Source organism: Somniosus microcephalus, chromosome 10 (genome assembly GCF_052327205.1).
Source record: "Somniosus microcephalus isolate GS21.2 chromosome 10, FLI_Smic_1.0, whole genome shotgun sequence".
In the NCBI taxonomy this organism is placed as follows: domain Eukaryota; kingdom Metazoa; phylum Chordata; class Chondrichthyes; order Squaliformes; family Somniosidae; genus Somniosus; species Somniosus microcephalus.
In genome coordinates, this window is record NC_140996.1 from 10,423,837 (window position 1) to 10,442,581 (window position 18,745).

The 18,745-nt window shown below is 47.8% G+C and overlaps 1 protein-coding gene across 1 annotated transcript in view; it reads left to right on the forward strand.

Annotated features, from left to right (window-relative positions):
* Positions 1–3,474: 3,474 nt before the first annotated feature.
* LOC147111437 (solute carrier family 15 member 1-like) overlaps positions 3,475–18,745 on the forward strand; it is an 88,746-nt gene continuing 73,475 nt past the window's right edge. Inside the window, exons 1-3 of the mRNA XM_085999886.1 lie at positions 3,475–3,529; positions 12,601–12,638; positions 18,352–18,436. Coding sequence (XP_085856012.1) covers positions 3,475–3,529; positions 12,601–12,638; positions 18,352–18,436 — 178 coding nt within the window. The remainder of the gene's footprint in view (positions 3,530–12,600; positions 12,639–18,351; positions 18,437–18,745) is intronic.

An 18,745-nucleotide genomic window follows, 5' to 3' on the forward strand; every position in this document is an offset into this window, starting at 1 on the left:
AGCAGAAACACCGGCACGGACCAGTTGGGCCGAATGGCCTGTTTCTGTGCTGGAGACTTGAAGCAAGTATTTGGTGATTTGTAAATTTGTGCTGACCCATGTTAATGATGGTGTTATTAAGACAAAAAGTACAAGCTAAAAAGATTACAACAATAAAAGAAAGACTTGCATTTATATAGCGCCTTTCACGACCACCGGACGTCTCAAAGCACTTTACAGCCAATGATGTACTTTCTGAAGTGGAGTCACTGTTGTAACGTGGGAAAGGCGGCAGCCAATTTACACACAGCAAGCTCCCACAGACAGCAATGTGATAATGACCAGATAATTTGTTTTTGTTATGTTGGTTGAGGGATAAATATTGACCCAGGACACCGGGGAGAACGCCCCTGCTCTTCTTCAAAACCGTGGCCGTGGGATCTTTTACGTCCACCTGAGAGAGCAGACGGGGCCTTGGTTTAACGTCTCATCTGAAAGACGGCCCCTCTGACAGTGTAGCACTCCCTCAGCACTGCACTGGGAGTGTTGGCCTCGATTTTTATGCGCTCAAGTCTCTGGAGTGGGATCTTGAACCCACAACCTTCTGACTCAGAGGCGAAAGGGCTACCCACTGAGCCACAACTGACACACAATATAAAAAGTCAGACAGGGATCTAATCATTAATATACTCTTATCTTAATTTCATGCTTTAACAGAATTAATCGGGATGTTTCCATATCCTGAAAGATTAGCAGCCTCTTGCACTGGAGTGACGCACCAGGAAGTGTCAGTCGCTGTCTCCTGTATACTAGGTCAAGCTTGACCTTTTCGATAATTGTGTGTACTGTAAGGAAAACAAAAAATCAGCAAGAGAAATACACTAAAATAAATGAGATTAGATGAAGATAGCACTGTGCAGATAGCGCATCTTATTTTCACAAAAAATAACTGATAATGGCAAATGGGTTCACTATTTGTAAATTAAAGCCAATTTATACTCCAATAAAAGAAAAAGCATAAGAAATAGTAGCAAGAGTCGACCATCCAGGCCCTTCGAGCCTGCGGAGTGTTGGAGGGGCAGTGCTGAGGGAGCGCTGCACGCTCGAAGGGGCATTACTGAGGGAGCGCCACACTGTCGGAGGGGTAGTACTGAGGGAGCGCCGCACTGTCAGAGGGGCAGTACTGAGGGAGCGCCGCACTCTCGAAGGGGCATTACTGAGGGAGCGCCACACTGTCGGAGGGGCAGTACTGAGGGAGCGCCACACTCTCGAAGGGGCATTACTGAGGGAGCGCCACACTGTCGTAGGGGCAGTACTGAGGGAGCGCCACACTGTCGGAGGGGCAGTACTGAGGGAGTGCCACACTGTCAGAGGGGCAGTACTGAGGGAGTTCTTCACTGTCGGAGGGGCAGTACTGAGGGAGCGCCGCACTGTCGGAGGGGCAGTACTGAGAGAGCGCTGCACTCTCGAAGGGGCATTACTGAGGGAGCGCCACACTGTCGGAGGGGCAGTACTGAGGGAGCGCCACACTGTCGGAGGGGCAGTACTGAGGGAGCGCCGCACTGTCGGAGGGGCAGTACTGAGGGAGAGCCACACTGTCGGAGGGGCAGTACTGAGGGAGCGCCACACTGTCAGAGGGGCAGTACTGAGGGAGTTCTTCACTGTCGGAGGGGCAGTACTGAGGGAGCGCCGCACTGTCGGGAGGGGCAGTACTGAGGGAGCGCCACACTGTCGGAGGGGCAGTACTGAGGGAGCGCTGCACTGTCGGAGGGGCAGTACTGAGGGAGCGCTGCACTGTCGGAGGGGCAGTACTGAGGGAGCGCTGCACTGTCTGAGGTGCCGTCTTTCAAATGAGACGTTAAGATCCCATAGCACTATTCCGAAGACGAATAGGGGAGTTCTCGGTGTCCTGGGCCAATATTTATCCTTCAACCAACACCTAAAACAAATTATCTGGTCATTATCTCATTGGTGTTTGTGGGAGCTTGCTGTGCGCAAATTGGCTGCCATGTTTTCTGGATTACAACAGTGACTCCACTTCAAAAAGTACTTCATTGGTTGTAAAGCATTTTGGGACGTCCCGGGCTCGTGAAAGGCGCTATAGAAATAAGAACATAAGAAATAGGAGCAGGAGTCGGCCATTTGGCCCTTCGAGCCTGCTCCTCCATTCAATAAGATTATGGCTGACCTTCTACCTCGTCTACACTTTCCTGCACTACCCCCATATCCCTTGATTCCCTTAATGTTCAAAAATCTGGCGATCTCTGTGTTGAATATACTCAACGACTGAGCCTCCACAGCCCTCTGGGGTAGAGAATTCCAAAGATTCACCACCCTCTGAGTGAAGAAATGTCTCCTCATCTCAGTCCTAAATGGCCGACCCCTTATTCTGAGACTGTGACCCCAGGTTCTAGACTCCCCAGCCAGGGGAAACATCCCCTCTGCATCTACCCTGTCAAGCCCTGTAAGAATTTTGTATGTTTGAATGAGATCACCTCTCATTCTTCTAAACTCTAGAGAATATAGGCCTAGTCTACTCAATCTCTCCTCATAGGACAATCCCCCCATCCCAGGAACCAGTCTGGTGAACCTTCATTGCACTCCCTCTATGGCAAGTATATCCTTCCTTAGGTAAGGAGACCAAAACTGTACACAATACTCCCGGTGTGGTCTCACCAGGGCCCTATATAATAGCAGTAAGACGTCTTTACTCTTATACTCAAATCCTCTTGTAATAAAGGCCAACATACCATTTGCTTTCCTAATTGCTTGCTGTACCTGCATGTTAACTTTCAGTGATTCGTGTACAAGGATACCCAGGTCCCTCTGAACACCAACATTTCCCAATCTCACCATTTAAAAAATACTCCGCTTTTCTATTTTTCCTACCAAAGTGGATAACTTCACATTTCTCCACATTATAATCCATTTGCCATGTTCTTGCCCACTCACTTAGCCTGTCTATATCCCCTTGAAGCCTCCTTGCATCCTCCTCACAACTTACATTCCCACCTAGCTTCGTATTGTCGGAATTCCAGAGCTTAGGGCCGAGGCAACTGAAGGCACGGCCGATAATGGTGGGGCGATGGAAATCGGGGATGCGCAAGAGGCCAGAATTGAAGGAACGCAGAGATCTTAGAGGGCTGTAGGCTTTAGATGAGCTGGGTCAAGAATATTGCAGGATTCACACGTGCAAAGACACACGTTTACTATATAATTATATACTGAAGAAGTTAGAACTGGATTACGCTCAGTCACAATCACACTCAGCAGACCATTATTATCTGGGCCATGATAACCCAAGTCTGCAATTAATTAGAACGTTCTATACGTAAAAGAAATCATTTGTTAACAGAACAGTGATTAACATTTTTTCTAGCTGAAGTAATCCACTCTAACATTCAATCTGTAACAATTACTGTAACTGTGCGGGTAATGTGAAGGAAATGTTCTAATTCTCTGTCTGCTTGAGTTCACGGCCCCCAGCGGTTCAATATGTTCTTTGCCATTGCACCAAGTGCCGTCTACCTGACTGTGGAAAAGTGCCCAGGTACGTCCTGTCCATAAAAAGCAGGACAAATCCAACCCAGCCGATTATCGCCCCCATCGAGTCTACACTCAAACATCAGCAAAGCGATAGAAGGTGTCATCGACAGTGCTATCAACTGACACTTACTCACCAATAACCTGCTCACCGATGCCCAGTTTGGGTTCCGCCAGGACCACTCGGCTCCAGACCTCATTACAGCCTTGGTCCAAACATGGACACAAAGGAGCTGAATTCCAGAGGTGAGGTGAGAGTGACTGCCCTTGACATCAAGCCAGAATTTGACCGAGTGTGGCATCAAGGAGTCCTAGTAAAACTGAAGTCAATGGGGATCAAGGGATGAATTCTCCACTGGCTGGAATCATCGTCGCTGGGTCAAAATCCTGGAACTCCCTAACAGCACTGTGGGAGTACCTTCACCACATGGACTGCAGCGGTTCAAGAAGAAGGCTCACCACCACCTTCTTGAGGGCAACTAGGGATGGGCAATAAACTCCAGCCTTGCCAGCAACGCCCACATCCCAAGAATTTTTTTAAGAAACCATTGCAGCAAAACACTACAGGTGCACGTACACCCACCCCTCCCTCGTGTGTGCAAGGTGTCAAAGTAAATGTTACACGGGCATATTTTAAAGATCTGAGATGACTCTAACCCTTGCAATCCCTGCCTGGTCGTGTAAGCAGGTGAGTAATTTCAGGCAGTAAACACAATTATAAACTAAATACAATTTTAATTGAAGTTGCTACAACAGTATCAACGAGGTATTAGTTCACAAAAGGGATAATAGTCAATAAAAACCTGATAGGGGTCATTAAATTTATGAAGGGGTTCGATAGGATAGATGTAGAGAGGATGTTCTTGTGAGGGAGTCCAATATTAGGGGCCATCAATATAAGATAGTCACTAATAAATCCAACAGGGAATTCAGGAGAAACTTCTTCACCCAGAGAGTGGTGAGAATGTGGAATAAAAACAGAAAATGCTGGAAATGCTCAGCAGGTCCGGCAGCATCTGTAGAGAGAGAAACAGAGTTAACGTTTCAGGTCGATGACCCTTCGTCAGAAACTGGAAAAAGTTGGAGATGTAAAAGGTTTTTAAGCAAGTGTCGGGGCGGGGAAAGGGGGGAGGGGAGGAAAGAACAAAAGGGAAAGGTCTGTGATAGGGTGGGAGGCAGAAGAGATTAAGAGACAAAAGGGATGATGGTGCAAGGCAAGAGGAGACGGTAATGGGACAAGGAAAGAAACACAAGATGGGCCTAGAGGAGGTGTAAATGGCACTGGCAGAATCATCAACAGCTGCCATGTGAAAAAAATAGGGGCAGAGGTTATGATCTGAAATTGTTGAATTCGATGTTGAGTCCAGAAGGCTGTAAAGTGCCTAATCGAAAGATGAGGTGCTGTTCCTCGAGCTTACATTGAGCTTCATTGGAACAGTGTAAGAGGCCGAGGACGTAAAGGTCAGAGTGGAAGTGGAGTGGAGAATTAAAGTGACAGGCGACCGGAAGCTCGGGGTCACCCTTACGGACTGAACGGAGGTGTTCCGCCAAGCGGTCGCCCAATCTGCGTTTGGTCTCCACAATGTAGAGGAGACCACATCGTGAGCAGCGAATACAGTATACTAAATTGCAAGAAGTACAAGTAAATCGCTGAAATAACAACAGGAAATGCTGGAAAAACTCAGCAGGTCAGGCAACATCCGTGGAGAGAAATTTGAGTTGACGTTTCGGGTCGAACCCTTCTTCAAAACTGGAAAGAAAAGAAGATAGATCGGAGGCAGGGCTGCGATCGGACAAAAGAATAAAAGAAACAAAAGAAGTAAAAGAGACAATAAAAGGTATTAGAAGCTAGACGAGATGGTAATAGGCTAAGATTAGGTGTAAAGTGTACTGGCAGGGCAAGAGATAGCTGCCAGGTGTGAGAGAAAAACAAAAGGAAAAGGGGGGGGGGAAAGGAGTGGAAAAATTGCAAGAAAAAATGAAATAGGGGCCGAGGTTATGATCTGAAATTGTTGAACTCGATATTGAGTCCGGAAGGCTGCAGAGTGCCTAATCGGAAGATGAGGAACTGCCACACCTCTTCTAGGAATGCCTACCTTGAAGAAGTAAATCGCTGTTTCACTTGGAAGGGGTGTTTGGGGCCCTGGACAGTGGGAAGGGAGAAGGTAAAAGGGCAGGTGTTGCATCTCCTGCGCTTGCACGGGAAGGTGCCGTGGGAAGGGGAAGAGGTGTTGGAGGTGATAGAGGAGTGGACCAGGGAGTCGCGGAGGGAACGGTCCCTTCGGAATGCTGAAAGGGGAGGTGAGGGGAAGATGTGTTTGGTGGTGGGATCACGCTGGATGTGGCGGAGGACGATCCGTTGAATGTGGATGCTGGTGGGGTGAAAGGTGAGGACAAGGGGAACCCTATCGTGGTTCCAGGAGGGAGGGGAAGGTCAAGGGCCTCGGTTGAGGAAAAAGGAAGACATGTCAAGCACTAGTATGGAAGGTGGTATCATCAGAACAGATGCGGCGGAGACGGAGAAACTGGGAGAATGGAATAGAGTCTTTACAGGAAGCGGGGTGGGAGGAAGTGTAGTCCAGATAGCTGTGGGAGTCAGTGGGCTTATAGTGAATGTTTGTCAATAGCCTATACCCAGAGATGGTGACAGAAAAGTCGAGGAGGGAAAGAGTAGGAGATCGACCATGTGAAGGTGAGGGAAGGGTGGAAATTGGAAGCAAAGTGAATGACATTTTCTAGTTCAGGGCAAGAGCAGGAAACGGCACCGATACAGTCATCAATGTACCGGAAAAAGGGGTGAGGGAGGGGACCGGAGTAGGACTGGAACAAAGAATGTTCCACATATCCCATGAAAAGGCAGGCATAGCTAGGACCCATGCGGGTTCCCATAGCAACACCTTTAATTTGGAAGAAGTGAGTGGAACCAAAGGAGAAGTTGTTCAATGTGAGAACAAGTTCAGCCAGGTGAAGGAGGGTGGTGGTGGATGGGGACTGGTTGGGCCTCTGTTCAAGGAAGAAGCGGAGCGCCCTCAGGCCATCCTGGTGGGGGATGGAGGTGTAGAGGGATTGTACGTCCATGGTGAAAAGGAAGCGTTTGGGGCCAGGAAACTGGAGACTGTTAAAGTGACGGAGGTCATCAGAAGAGTCACGAATGTAGGTGGGAAGAGACTGGACAAGGGGAGAAAAAATAGAGTCGAGATAGGAAGAGATAAGTTCCGTGGGGCAAGAACAGGCTGAAACGATGGGTCTACCAGGGCAGTCCTGTTTGTGGATCTTGGGAAGGAGGTTGGGGGACTATGAGGTTGGCGGCCATGGAGGGAAGATCTCCAGAGGAGATAAGGTCATGTGGAATGTGGAACTCACTACCACAGAGTGTGGTTGAGGCGAACAGCATAGATTCATTTAAGAGGAAACTAGATAAACACACGAGGGAGAAAGGAATAGAAGGAGATGTTGATGGGGTGAGATGAAGAGGGGTGGGAGGAGGCTGGTGTGGAGCAGAAACACCGGCACGGACCAGTTGGGCCGAATGGCCTGTTTCTGTGCTGTAAAATTCTGTGTAAAGCGTTGAATGTTATCCCTCACTGGAGGGCTGCCTCTCCGGCAGGTTACAGACGGTGCTGCTTGAGATAAAAGCGTGAATTGTTTCACTCAGTTTCTGCTTAATGCGCAGTTCTTGTGTACTGCACACTGTGGTCCGATTGCGGCAGTAGATAAGGGCGGTAAACTGTTCCCACAGAATCCACTCGGGAATAATTGTACATAAAACTATAAGGCCTAGAAATTCATTGTAGCCACTTTTGGGGCGGTAAAGTTGGACGGCCGCTAAAGTTTGCGCCCGCCGCCAAATCAAGGCCACTTCTCCGATATTCATTAGCTTCGCCCTAAGAGTTTGCTCGAGCGCTAAAACTGGCGCTGCACGCCTCTCTTTAGGCGCTAAGCCGGCGGGCCGGGGCGCTAAAGCGGAAGTTGGGCGCAGGGCAGATGCGGCGAGCTGCTGATTGACGGCAGACACTGTGGCTCCGGTGAGCTCTTAAAGGGGGAGGGTGGATTTGTTGTTTCAAAGGACGACACTGGTGTATTATTACCATCATCATCATCATCATCCTCCTCCTCCTCCTCCTCCTCCTCCCCTCCGCCCCCCCCCCCCCCCAGCCAGCCGTACCATTTCTAGTATGGGAGGGCCCTTTAATTTGCGCTCCCCGTGGCCCGCATCGGCTGTGTACCGTTCCACTTCACAGTCGTTAGGGCCGCCCGGCGCACAATGGGCCGGCGCGAGTGAAGTTCCGGTTCGGGGCGCACAAAGGGCGTTGCACTAGTAAATGACGTCATGATCTGCGCGCACAGCAGGGCGCGCGCTAAGACTTTGCGCCGGCGCTAAATGTGTACTGAAGTTGGGGCAAGGCACAGATCGCGCCGCGCCCGGGCGTTAAGCGCCTAGCGCTCGAGATCTACTCCACCTAAGGCGCTAACGGCTGGCGCGCCCAACTGAATTTCTAGGCCAAAGTCCCTTCTTCAAATTGTACTGCACAATTTCAGGGCAAATGAAATGGATTTCTCTAGGAACTGATTTTTAAGCAAAAGTGCCGACAACTAGAAACAAAAAAATGTTAAACACCTTTGAGATAAAATCATTATGGAACTATTTAAAGCATTCGGTTTATTTTTAAAAAGCAAGTGAAATGATAACTTTAGTTGCAATATGTACATGAAATAGGGTTCATTGTTTTCTCTATACAAATGATTCGCTTTCGAATCCCAGTCTGTTAAACAATTTAAAAATAGGATGCATACTCAGTGTTAAACTGTGCAAAGAAAACGTTTAACCCTGGAGCACATCTCTGTTTATTACACACACAGATCTTTTTATTATTATCTTAGTGGTATTTCTGGATGTTGCCCCGAAATGTTCGCGCAAATCCTTCACTCGTTAACGAACTTCATGAACTCCCGGCAGAGACATTTTCTGAAAGAACATCCATCTCCTCCTTTTAAGACCCTCCTTAAGTCTACCTTTTTTGACCAAGCTTTCGGTCACCCCTCCTAATAGCCCCCTCTTTGGCTTGGCTTGTGACGTTTTCGTAAGTCAAAGGCGCTATATAAATGCAAGCTGTTGTTGTTGCCATAGATGCATTTAAGGGGAAGCTAGGTAAACACATGAGGGAGAAAGGAATAGAAGGATCGGCCGATACATTCCATGGCAAACCTGTTGTAAACCGGTAATAAAGTGATATAGCACGCAGATTTTGTCTTGCTATATTTTAAATATCTAGGGGGAAGAATTGGGTTGCTTTGTGCCTCCCGTTTGCACCCTAGTGCCCGGGCGCGGTGGCGCTAACGCCTCCCGTGAAATTCAGTGGGAGGTGGTAGCCGGTAGCGCCCTGCAGCGCTGCGCCTCCGGCGATGACGTAATTGCCGTGCGCAGCGCCCCGCTTTGGCCCAAACTTCGGCTGCACCCCGACCTATCGCCAGACAATATGTCCGACAGGGTCAGGGGGGCGCTTCTGCAGCCGCGGCGGCGGTATTTAAAGGCGCAGGTGTCGGGCGGCCATTTTTGGTTTTTTTGGCTGCCTGCCAGCACCTGCGCCCCTTCCCCTCTTTCATGCGGGGTGCCGGCCGCGATCGCGCACTTCTCTTGAGGGCCGGGCTGTTTTCCTGGCATCCCGCTCCCTGGTGGTTCTGTAGGGCCCCTCCCCTTTAATCAGGGGAGGGTGGCCTGCAATACCGCGTGCCAATGTGCCTGGCGCTGTAGCACGTTGCGCCGCGATATTCAGTGGTAGCACCCCAGGAAGGAGGGGGAGCGCTTCCAGTACCGCCCCACATCCTGCTTGGGGCACTACCACTTAATTTACGGCACGGGGCGGTAACCTTTTAGTAGCGCTCCGGCGAAGTTAGCCCCCCAAAGGGGGCGCCACCTAATTCCCCCCCCCCTTGTGTTTAAAATGGAGGCTATTCCTTCACTGAGTGCCCAATGGTAGACTGGAGATGTTCCATTTGCGAGAAACAGGAAGGATTCTGGTTCATGAATTAGCAAATAAAGGTTGTGTTCAGTTGGGTCCGATGTGATTAAAATGTTTGACGTAAGAAAACTACGAGGCACTTGGTCTGAGTATTAAACAAGGCTTTAATCAACTGTTTCAACATGGAGATCTAGTTGTGTCCTTCACTAGTTCCTGTTAAAGAATGTCCTGAGCAAGCTGGGCCCATGCCTGAGTATTTATACTCTCCCTGGACAGCGCCACCAGCAGGCTGCCCAGTATCACTTCATAAGTCATTTCCACAGGAATGCCAAGATTCATGTCAGTGTTCATATATGCAGCGTTTGTCAGACTGTTCCTTCATTTCCAAGTGTTGTCATTGTCTTGTGGAAAGCTCCAGGTAAGGAAATACAACTATTATAAAGAAAGACTTGCGTTTATATAGCGCCTTTCACGTTCGCAGGATGTCCCAACGTGTATGGAAGCCAATGAAGTATTTTTGGAATTTCAGTAAGTGTTGTAATTTGGGAAAGGCAGCAAGACAGTTTGCGCACAGCAAGCTCCCACAAACAGCACTGTGATGATGGTCAGATAATCTGTTTTAGTGATGTTGGTTGAGGCAGGACACCAGGGAAAACTCCCCAGCGCTTCTCTGAAATAGTGGCCACGGGATCTTTTACCGAGAGGGCAGATGGGGCCTCAGTTTAACGTCTCATCCAAAAGAGGACACCTCCGACAGTGCAGCACTCCCTCAGCACTGCACTGGGAGTGTGAGGTCACTAGATTACGTGTTAGTGAGTCTCTGGCGTGGGACGTGAACCCACAACCTTCTGGCCTGGGGGCGAGAGTGCTGCCAACTGTTCCACAACTGATAACATTGCCTCAGTGCGGCCTCAGAATGCCTCACTTGTATGGTGCAATTGCTTTTCACGTTCCGAACCTAATTTGTAGAAGCACAAAGGAAATTCTTTGCGTGATGGACCTCTTCAAAGGGAAAAAGGTTTCGTTTGGGGGTTTTTTTTGCAACTTTTATTGTGCTGTGTGGTTTTCACACAGATTTTTTTTTAAATTATTAATAATGTATAGCGTCTGAGATTATTTTACTTTTACTTACAACGGAACGTTTGGTTCTAAATGACCCAATAAAAAAAATCAATTGTCACCTGCTAAGTCAACGCAAAACCAGTCATACGTGAAGCCTTCATAAGGTTTTAGCAGAACAGGAGCAGGTGGTAAAAATGGAGGGTCTATGAAAAGGTGTGTGTCCACCAGCACCTCTCAGAGCAGCTCAGTTACCTGGCCAGAACCTGCAGAACTCCAATACCACACGGCAAGTGATGGCAAAGTTACTCTGTACCCGTGCAAGCGGCACAATGGATCAGAACATTTACTCTGGTACCTTGACAGTTGAGGCCAGTTCATTAAATATATTCAAGAAAGAGTGAGTTGGATATATTTCTTAAGGCTAAAGGGATCAAGGGATAGGGGGAGAAAGCAGGGACAGGGTACTGAATTTGGATGATCAGCCATGATCGCATTGAATGGCGGAGCAGGCTTAATGGGCCGAATGGCCTACTCCTGCTCCTATCTTCTATGTTTCTATGTTTCCCTCCAGGGCACAGATCTTTCTTTCTCTCCATTCTGTTTCTCTCACTCCCTTTCTCTCTCTATCTCTCTTTCCCTCTCCCCATTCTCTCTTACCCTCTCCCCTCTGTCTCACTCTATCTATCTCTCCTTCTCCCTATCACTCTCTCCCTCCACCTCTCCATTCTCTTTGCCTTCTCCCTCTCCTTCTCTTTCTCCCTCTCCATTCTCTCTCTCTCCATCTCTCTCTTCTCTCTTCTCTTCTCTCTCGCTTTTTAAAATCTGTTTACAAGCCATTAAATGTGGTACGATAGCAAAATACTGCAGATGTTGAAAATCCGAAATAACAACAGAAAATGCTGGAAAAACTCAGCAAGTCAGGCAACATCCGTGGAGAGAAATTTGAGTTGACGTTTCGGGTTTGACCCTTCTTCAAAACGTGGTAGCTGTCTCTGTGCATCAATAGTTAGCACAGCGACACTCTTCACCTTCACCTGTTCTCCCTCCTTTGTTTCAGTCGGTCCTATCAAGGGGTCTCTCTGTCCTCTTCCATCAGTTGTGTCTGAGGGTGTCCAACCAAGACATTAACCATATCTTTTCTCTTTCAGACGCTGCTGTTTGTTTCTAGCATCGGGATGATTGTGAACCCCACGATGTCACGAATAAACTGGGCTTTTTTGTTGTCGAATCAACTTGGGAGCCGAAATGAGACGACGAACCCCGCAAGAGTGAGTCATGGACAAATGGAACTCACCCAAATAACCAGAGGGAGTCTGAACACCTAGCCTACAATAAATGGCATTTGCTTTTCGAAGCCTTTCGGAATTCATGAAAAGAAAATGATTTTATTGCTTGGGCTTCCAAGGTACATTTTTCTGGTCATGGGCCAAATAATATAACTTGAAAACTAGGAGCCAAAACCACCAGCAAATCCCAATGATTAAGATGCGTTACAAAAATACCGGAACTCCTCCATGAGTGATTAAGTGGATTGGAGATGTCTGTAAAAGTTGATGGAAATGTTTGTGTGTGCTCACTGCCCTTCGAAGTGAATTGTCTTTGCTGTGTGCTGCCAAATGAAATCTCCTCCCCTTGGGGCAGACAGACCTGCACAATCTCAGGTGGACTTTTATGGATGTCAATGTACACTCTCTCAAGCTGAGTGGGGAGAACAATCTCGGTCACCTGACTGATTAGAAAGGGGCCCCGTTCAAGGTGTGAACTTTAAAGAGTGATCCCAAACCTCTGATCAATCTCTTTTCAACTTTGGGCTTCTAGAGAAGAGCAGGCCACCTCACCGGCAAAGCAGAATGAAAGGTTGGTGGCTTCATTGTTCCAGGGAAATTCTCTCGCTCCTGGCTTATTCAAATTTAGCATCTGACAGAACTGAGCAATCAGTCAGTCAAATACTTAGTCAAATCGCTCACAAACCCATTATTGTTACTGTCAGCACGAAAGTCAGCCTTCAAAATGTTAAAAGTCCTCATTTTCTTTTTGTCTTCAAACTGTTCTACAGATAAACGGAAGGAAGATGATGAACAGACGACGTCATTGGTTGGTGATTTTTTTTTTCTCTCTTCAATTTATTTCATTTTCAACTTTGCTTCTTTTTGCAGGGTGCCCTGAGAACTAAATGTATCATCTGCACTTCGCCAGCTTAGAGCTAAGGAACTAGTTGTTCGGCTTTAAATCTGCCGCAGAAATATCCCAGTTGTGAGTTTTTCTGAGTTGTTGGCGGTGAGAAGGTTCTCTTGTCAATAATTTCACTGCATGACAAAAAAAAATTCATGGGATTTCACCCTCTAGCTGTTTACTTGCGAGGTATACTTTTACTCGAGGGACTGAAGTCTATTTAAGTCTTTCACTGACCCCTTGTGCTGTGAGTCCAGAGTACGGCACTAAGCTCTAGTTATTTTGTTACGGTTACTTTTAATATTGCTTTTCGCTGTTACTTATCATGGTTATAGTGTAATCTCCACCAAGCCGTATGTTGGGACTCTGATTAAAGCTCACGCAGAAATATGTGTGTTTTAAACAGGTGGCGATGTCCTTGTCTCAAATTTCCACTCTGGAAACTGTACCTTAGTCATTAGTAAGTATGTCAGTGTTTGGCAGCAAGTTGCCCATTTATTTATTTTGCTAACATTGTTATCGAGGCTTCAAGTAAAGAACCAGAAGATAAAGGTTTAACATTAACAAGACTGAAGAAAGACCAGATCTTTTCCCCACTGGTGCCAAAGCTGCCACATGAAAGAGCGTCCCAGTGAAAGTACAGTCCCAGCACTAACAGCGGGCATGTTTGTGCCAACGAGATGTGCCTTCTTTACATGATGGCCAGTAGCTTTCTGATTTTATAAAATTACTGCCTTTATGTATTGACTTTTATCATGGTCAAATGTTTTTAATGGAACTATGGAGCTTTTCAATGACTGAGCCATCACTGGGTATGGATCACCGTCACCTGAGGTAGCGCTGTGGGTAATGGGGTAGTGCAGTGGGTATTGGGGTAGTGCTGTGGGTAATGGGGTAGTGCAGTGGGTAATGGGGTAGTGCTGTGGGTAATGGGGTAGTGCTGTGGGTAATGGGGTAGTGCTGTGGGTATTGGGGTAGTGCTGTGGGTAATGGGGTAGCGCTGTGGGTATTGGGGTAGTGCTGTGGGTAATGGGGTAGTGCAGTGGGTATTGGGGTAGTGCTGTGGGTAATGGGGTAGCGCAGTGGGTATTGGGGTAGCGCAGTGGGTATTGGGGTAGCGCTGTGGGTAATGGGGTAGCGCTGTGGGTATTGGGGTAGCGCTGTGGGTAATGGGGTAGCGCTGTGGGTATTGGGGTAGCGCTGTGGGTAATGGGGTAGCGCTGTGGGTAATGGGGTAGCGCTGTGGGTAATGGGGTAGTGCTGTGGGTATTGGGGTAGTGCTGTGGGTAATGGGGTAGCGCAGTGGGTATTGGGGTAGCGCTGTGGGTAATGGGGTAGCGCAGTGGGTATTGGGGTAGCGCTGTGGGTATTGGGGTAGCGCTGTGGGTAATGGGGTAGCGCTGTGGGTAATGGGGTAGCGCTGTGGGTAATGGGGTAGCGCAGTGGGTATTGGGGTAGCGCTGTGGGTATTGGGGTAGCGCAGTGGGTATTGGGGTAGCGCTGTGGGTATTGGAGTAGCGCAGTGGGTATTGGGGTAGCGCAGTGGGTATTGGGGTAGTGCAGTGGGTATTGGGGTAGTGCTGTGGGTAATGGGGTAGTGCTGTGGGTAATGGGGTAGTGCTGTGGGTAATGGGGTAGCACTGTGGGTATTGGGGTAGCGCTGTGACAGTACATCCTTTTAATCTGAGTTTGGTTTGGAGAGTTACTCTTTGTTTTTCCTATTAAAGAAAGACTTGCATTTATATAGCACCTTTCATGACCTCAGGATGTCCCAAAGTGCTTTGTGGCCAATGAAGTGCTTTTTTTGAAGTTTGGTCACTGTTGTAATGCAGAAACGCGGCAGCCAATTTGCGCACAGCAAGCTCCCACAAACAACAATGTGATAATGACCAGATAATCTGTTTTTAGTGATGTCGGTTGAGGCATAAATATTGGCCTCAGGACACTGGGGAGAACTCCCCCGCTCGTCTTCAAAATAGCGGCAGTGGGATCTTTTACACCCACCTGAGAGAACAGACGGGGGCCTCGGTTTAACATCTCATCTGAAAGACGGCACCTCCGACAGCACAGCACTCCCTCAGCCTGGATTTTGTGCTCAAGTCTCTGGAGCGAGATTTGAAACAAGACCTTTTTGACTCAGAGACGCGAGTGCTACCCACTGAGCCACAGGATTGACAGCAATAAAATGTGAATAAGAGGCCGATATGCACACACGCAGAGGCTGAAGATTAATCTGCTTCACAGATCATCCTGCTGTGTACAAACCTACTGTGAATTTTGCTTAGCTTATCATTTAAATTAGTGATCAGGACAAAGGTGCCGTCCCACTGAGTGCCAGCTGTGGCTCAGTGATTCACCCTCTCACCTCTGAAACCAGAAGGTTGTGGGTTCAAGTCCCACGCCAAAGACTTGGAGCTTGTTAGACAACAACATGCTAATCTTAGTAAAGATTTGTCTGCATTGGGGATTCATTTATATAGCTTCACTCTTGATATAGGAGTGGGCCTTTGGCGTAGCGGTAAGCATCCCCGCCGCTGGGCCAGAAGGTGTAGGGTTTCGAACCCCGCTCCAAACAGTCCCGGCAAATGGAGTCGGAGCCCCGGCTCTAAATTCTGGGTTGACATCCAGCGGGATACTTGCGTCCGTGGGTGCGGGTGGCCCCCCCCCCTCGTATGGGTTGTGGGAGCCCGTAGAACCCTCCCGCCATAGGACTAACCACCCTAATGGCTGGTATGAAGATGGTTACGGTCACGGAAGGAGCGTTTACGCGGCCAGAAATCCTTCATACAGTTCCCCAAAGGGAACAGTGTGAAGACACGTACGATGACAACTCTTGATATGTACCTCAGGGGTGATCTAATCGAGGTGTTTGAGATGATTAAAGGATTCGATCGGGTAGATCGAGAGAAACTATTTCCTCTGATGGGGGGAGTCCAGAACAAGGGGGCAGAACCTTAAAATTAGAGCCAGGCCGTTCAGGGGTGATGTCAGGAAACATTTCTTCACACAAAGGGTGGTGGAAATCTGGAACTCTCGCCCCCCCCCCCCCCCACCAAAAAAAAAGCTGTTGAGGATGGGGGTCAGTTGAAAATTTCAAAGCTGAGATTGATAGATTTTTGTTAGGCAAGAGTATTAAGGGTTACGGACCCAAGGCGGGTGGATGGAGTTAAGATACCGATCAGCCGTGATCTGATTGAATGACGGAACAGGCTCGAGGAGCGAAGTGGCCTCCTCCTGTTCCTATGCAAATTATCGCCCGCTGCACTGTGAAATGAGAATTTGAATTAATAATTTGTAAATTAAGACATCAACTATCAATGGTAGTGGTCAGATAGATGTGTACAATCATTTTTATAAATGAATGGTATTGGTATACGTTACCGAGTTGTAGTACTTATTACCCCAGAGAGAGTGTTCGACGTTAATAGCAATCATTCCTGTTCTATGGCATTATTATACCTGCTCCACCTGGTTCCACAAAAATAGTTCTGGCAGTGACTGGCCTGGGCTCACGCATCACCCCCACCTCATCATCCCCATTCCGCATCCCCCCATCATCCCCATCCACCCCCACCTCATCATCCCCAACCCCCATTCATCCCCACCCCCATCCCAATCATCCCCATTCATCCCAATCCCCATCCCCCAATCCCCATCCCTATTTCGCATCCTCCCATCATCCCCATCCCCCATCATCCCAATCCTCAATCCCATTCCACTATCCCCATTCATCCCAATCCCCATCCCTCCATCCCCCATCATCCCATCCCCCGACAGCCGAGGGCCCGTCTTCTCTCTCAGGTGAACATAAGCGACCCCCCAGCACTATTTTGACGAAGAGCAGGGGAGTTCTCCCCGCTGTCCTGGCCAATATTCAGCCCTCAATCAACATCGTTTAAAATTTTTTTTTTATCTGGTCATTATCACATTGCTGTTTGTGGGGGATCTTGCTGTGTGCATGTTGGCTGCCGTGTTTCCCTGCATTACAACAGTAACTGCACTTCAAAAGTACATCACTGGCTGTAAAGCGCTTTGAGATGTCTTGAGGTTGTGAAAGGCTCTATAGAAATGCAAATCTTTCTTTCTTTGTTTCCAGCTAGGTGCCTGTCAGTATAGCACATAAGGACATAAGAAATAGGAGCAGGAGTCGGCCATTTGGCCCTTCGAGCCTGCTCCGCCATTCAATAAGATCATGGCTGATCTTCGAACTCAACTTCCAACTTTCCGCACTATCCCTAAATCCCTTAGGATCCAAAAATTTATCGATCTCTGTCTTGAATATACTCAATGACTCAGCCTCCACAGTCCTCGGGTAGAGAATTCCAAAGATCACCACCCTCTGAGTGAAGAAATTTCTCCTCATCTCAGTTCTAAATGGCCGACCCCTTATTCTGAGACTGTGACCCCTGGTTCTAGACTCTCCAGCCAGGGGAAACATCCTCCCTGCATCTACCCTGTCAAGCCCTGTAAGAATTTTATGTTTCAATGAGATCACTTCTCATTCTTCTAAACTCTAGGGAATACAGGCCTAGAACGTCCTTCCTCAGATAAGGCGACCAAAACTGCACACAATACTCAAGGTGTGGTCTCACCAAGGCCCTGTACAACTGCAGCAAGGCATCCTTGTTCCTGTACTCGAACCCTCTCGCTACGCAGGCCAACATACCATTTGCCTTCTTAACCGTCTGCTGCACCTGCATGTTCTTGCCATGGAAGGAGTGCAGTGAAGATTCACCAGGCTGATACCTGGGATGGCAGGAATGACATATGAGGAGAGATTGGGTCGATTGGGCTTATACTCACTGGAGTTTAGAAGATTGAAAGGGGATCTCATCGAAACCTATAAAATTCTGTCAGGCCTGGACAGACGAGATGCTGGAAGGATGTTCCCGATGGTCAGGGAGTCCAGAACCAGGGGTCATAGTCTAAGGATAAGGGGTAGGACATTTAGGACTGAAATGAGGAGGAATTTCTTCACCCAGAGAGTGGTGAACCTGTGGAATTCTCTGCCACAGAGGGCGGTGGAGGCCAGTTCATTAAATATATTCAAGAAGGAGTTGGATATATTTCTTAAGGCTAAAAGGGATCAAGGGATATGGGGAGAAGGCAGGGACAGGGTACTGAATTTGGATGATCAGCCATGATCTCATTGAATGGCGCAGCAGGCTCGAGGGGCCGAATGGCCTACTCCTGCTCCTGTCTTCGATGTTTCTATGTTTCTACTCACTCTCTCCTCATAGGACAATCCCCCCATCCCAGGAATCAGTCTGGTGAACCTTCGTTGCACTCTCTCTATGGCAAGTATATATTTCCTTAGGTAAGGAGGCCAAAACTGTGCACAATACTCCAGGTGTGGTCTCACCAGGACCCTATATAATTGCAGTAAGACCTCTGTACATCTGTGTAACAAAAAAACATTCGTACAATACGCATAAGAACTAGTTGTCCATCAAGATATACAAGAAGCAAACATGTAGGTTACACATCTGCAAAATCAAGAATTCTATTTTGGACAGGTAACTACATATTATCTAGTTCTTTATTACAGATAGAGTACGTCTAGTTTTACAGGACCTTGCTTATTTTGATAAAGATCAGATATCATTCGCCTGTTTTTTCTTTTATTTTCTCGCAGCCGAGTTGTTTCGGATATCCTATCAGCATCTTCTTCATTGTGGTCAATGAATTCTGTGAAAGATTCTCCTACTATGGAATGCGAGGTACTTTCAGTTTTGTAAGCAAAGGATTGTTACCCTGAATTCCACATAACCTTGAGCGCTATAAGGAAATTGGTGTCTCTCAGTCCTCCCTTGTTGCTAAGCTGTATGGGGTTGAGAAAATATTTGGTGTAGCGTTTGCTCACGGAACAGCGAAGATGCTGCCTGTAATCCTTTATCCTAATTCATAACGTGATTGAAGATGAGCTTCCACACAAAATCTTTCCAATGAGCCTCCAACCAGCGACAACAACAACTTGCATTTGTATAGCGCCTTTAACCTAGTATAATGACCCAAGGCGTTTCACAGGA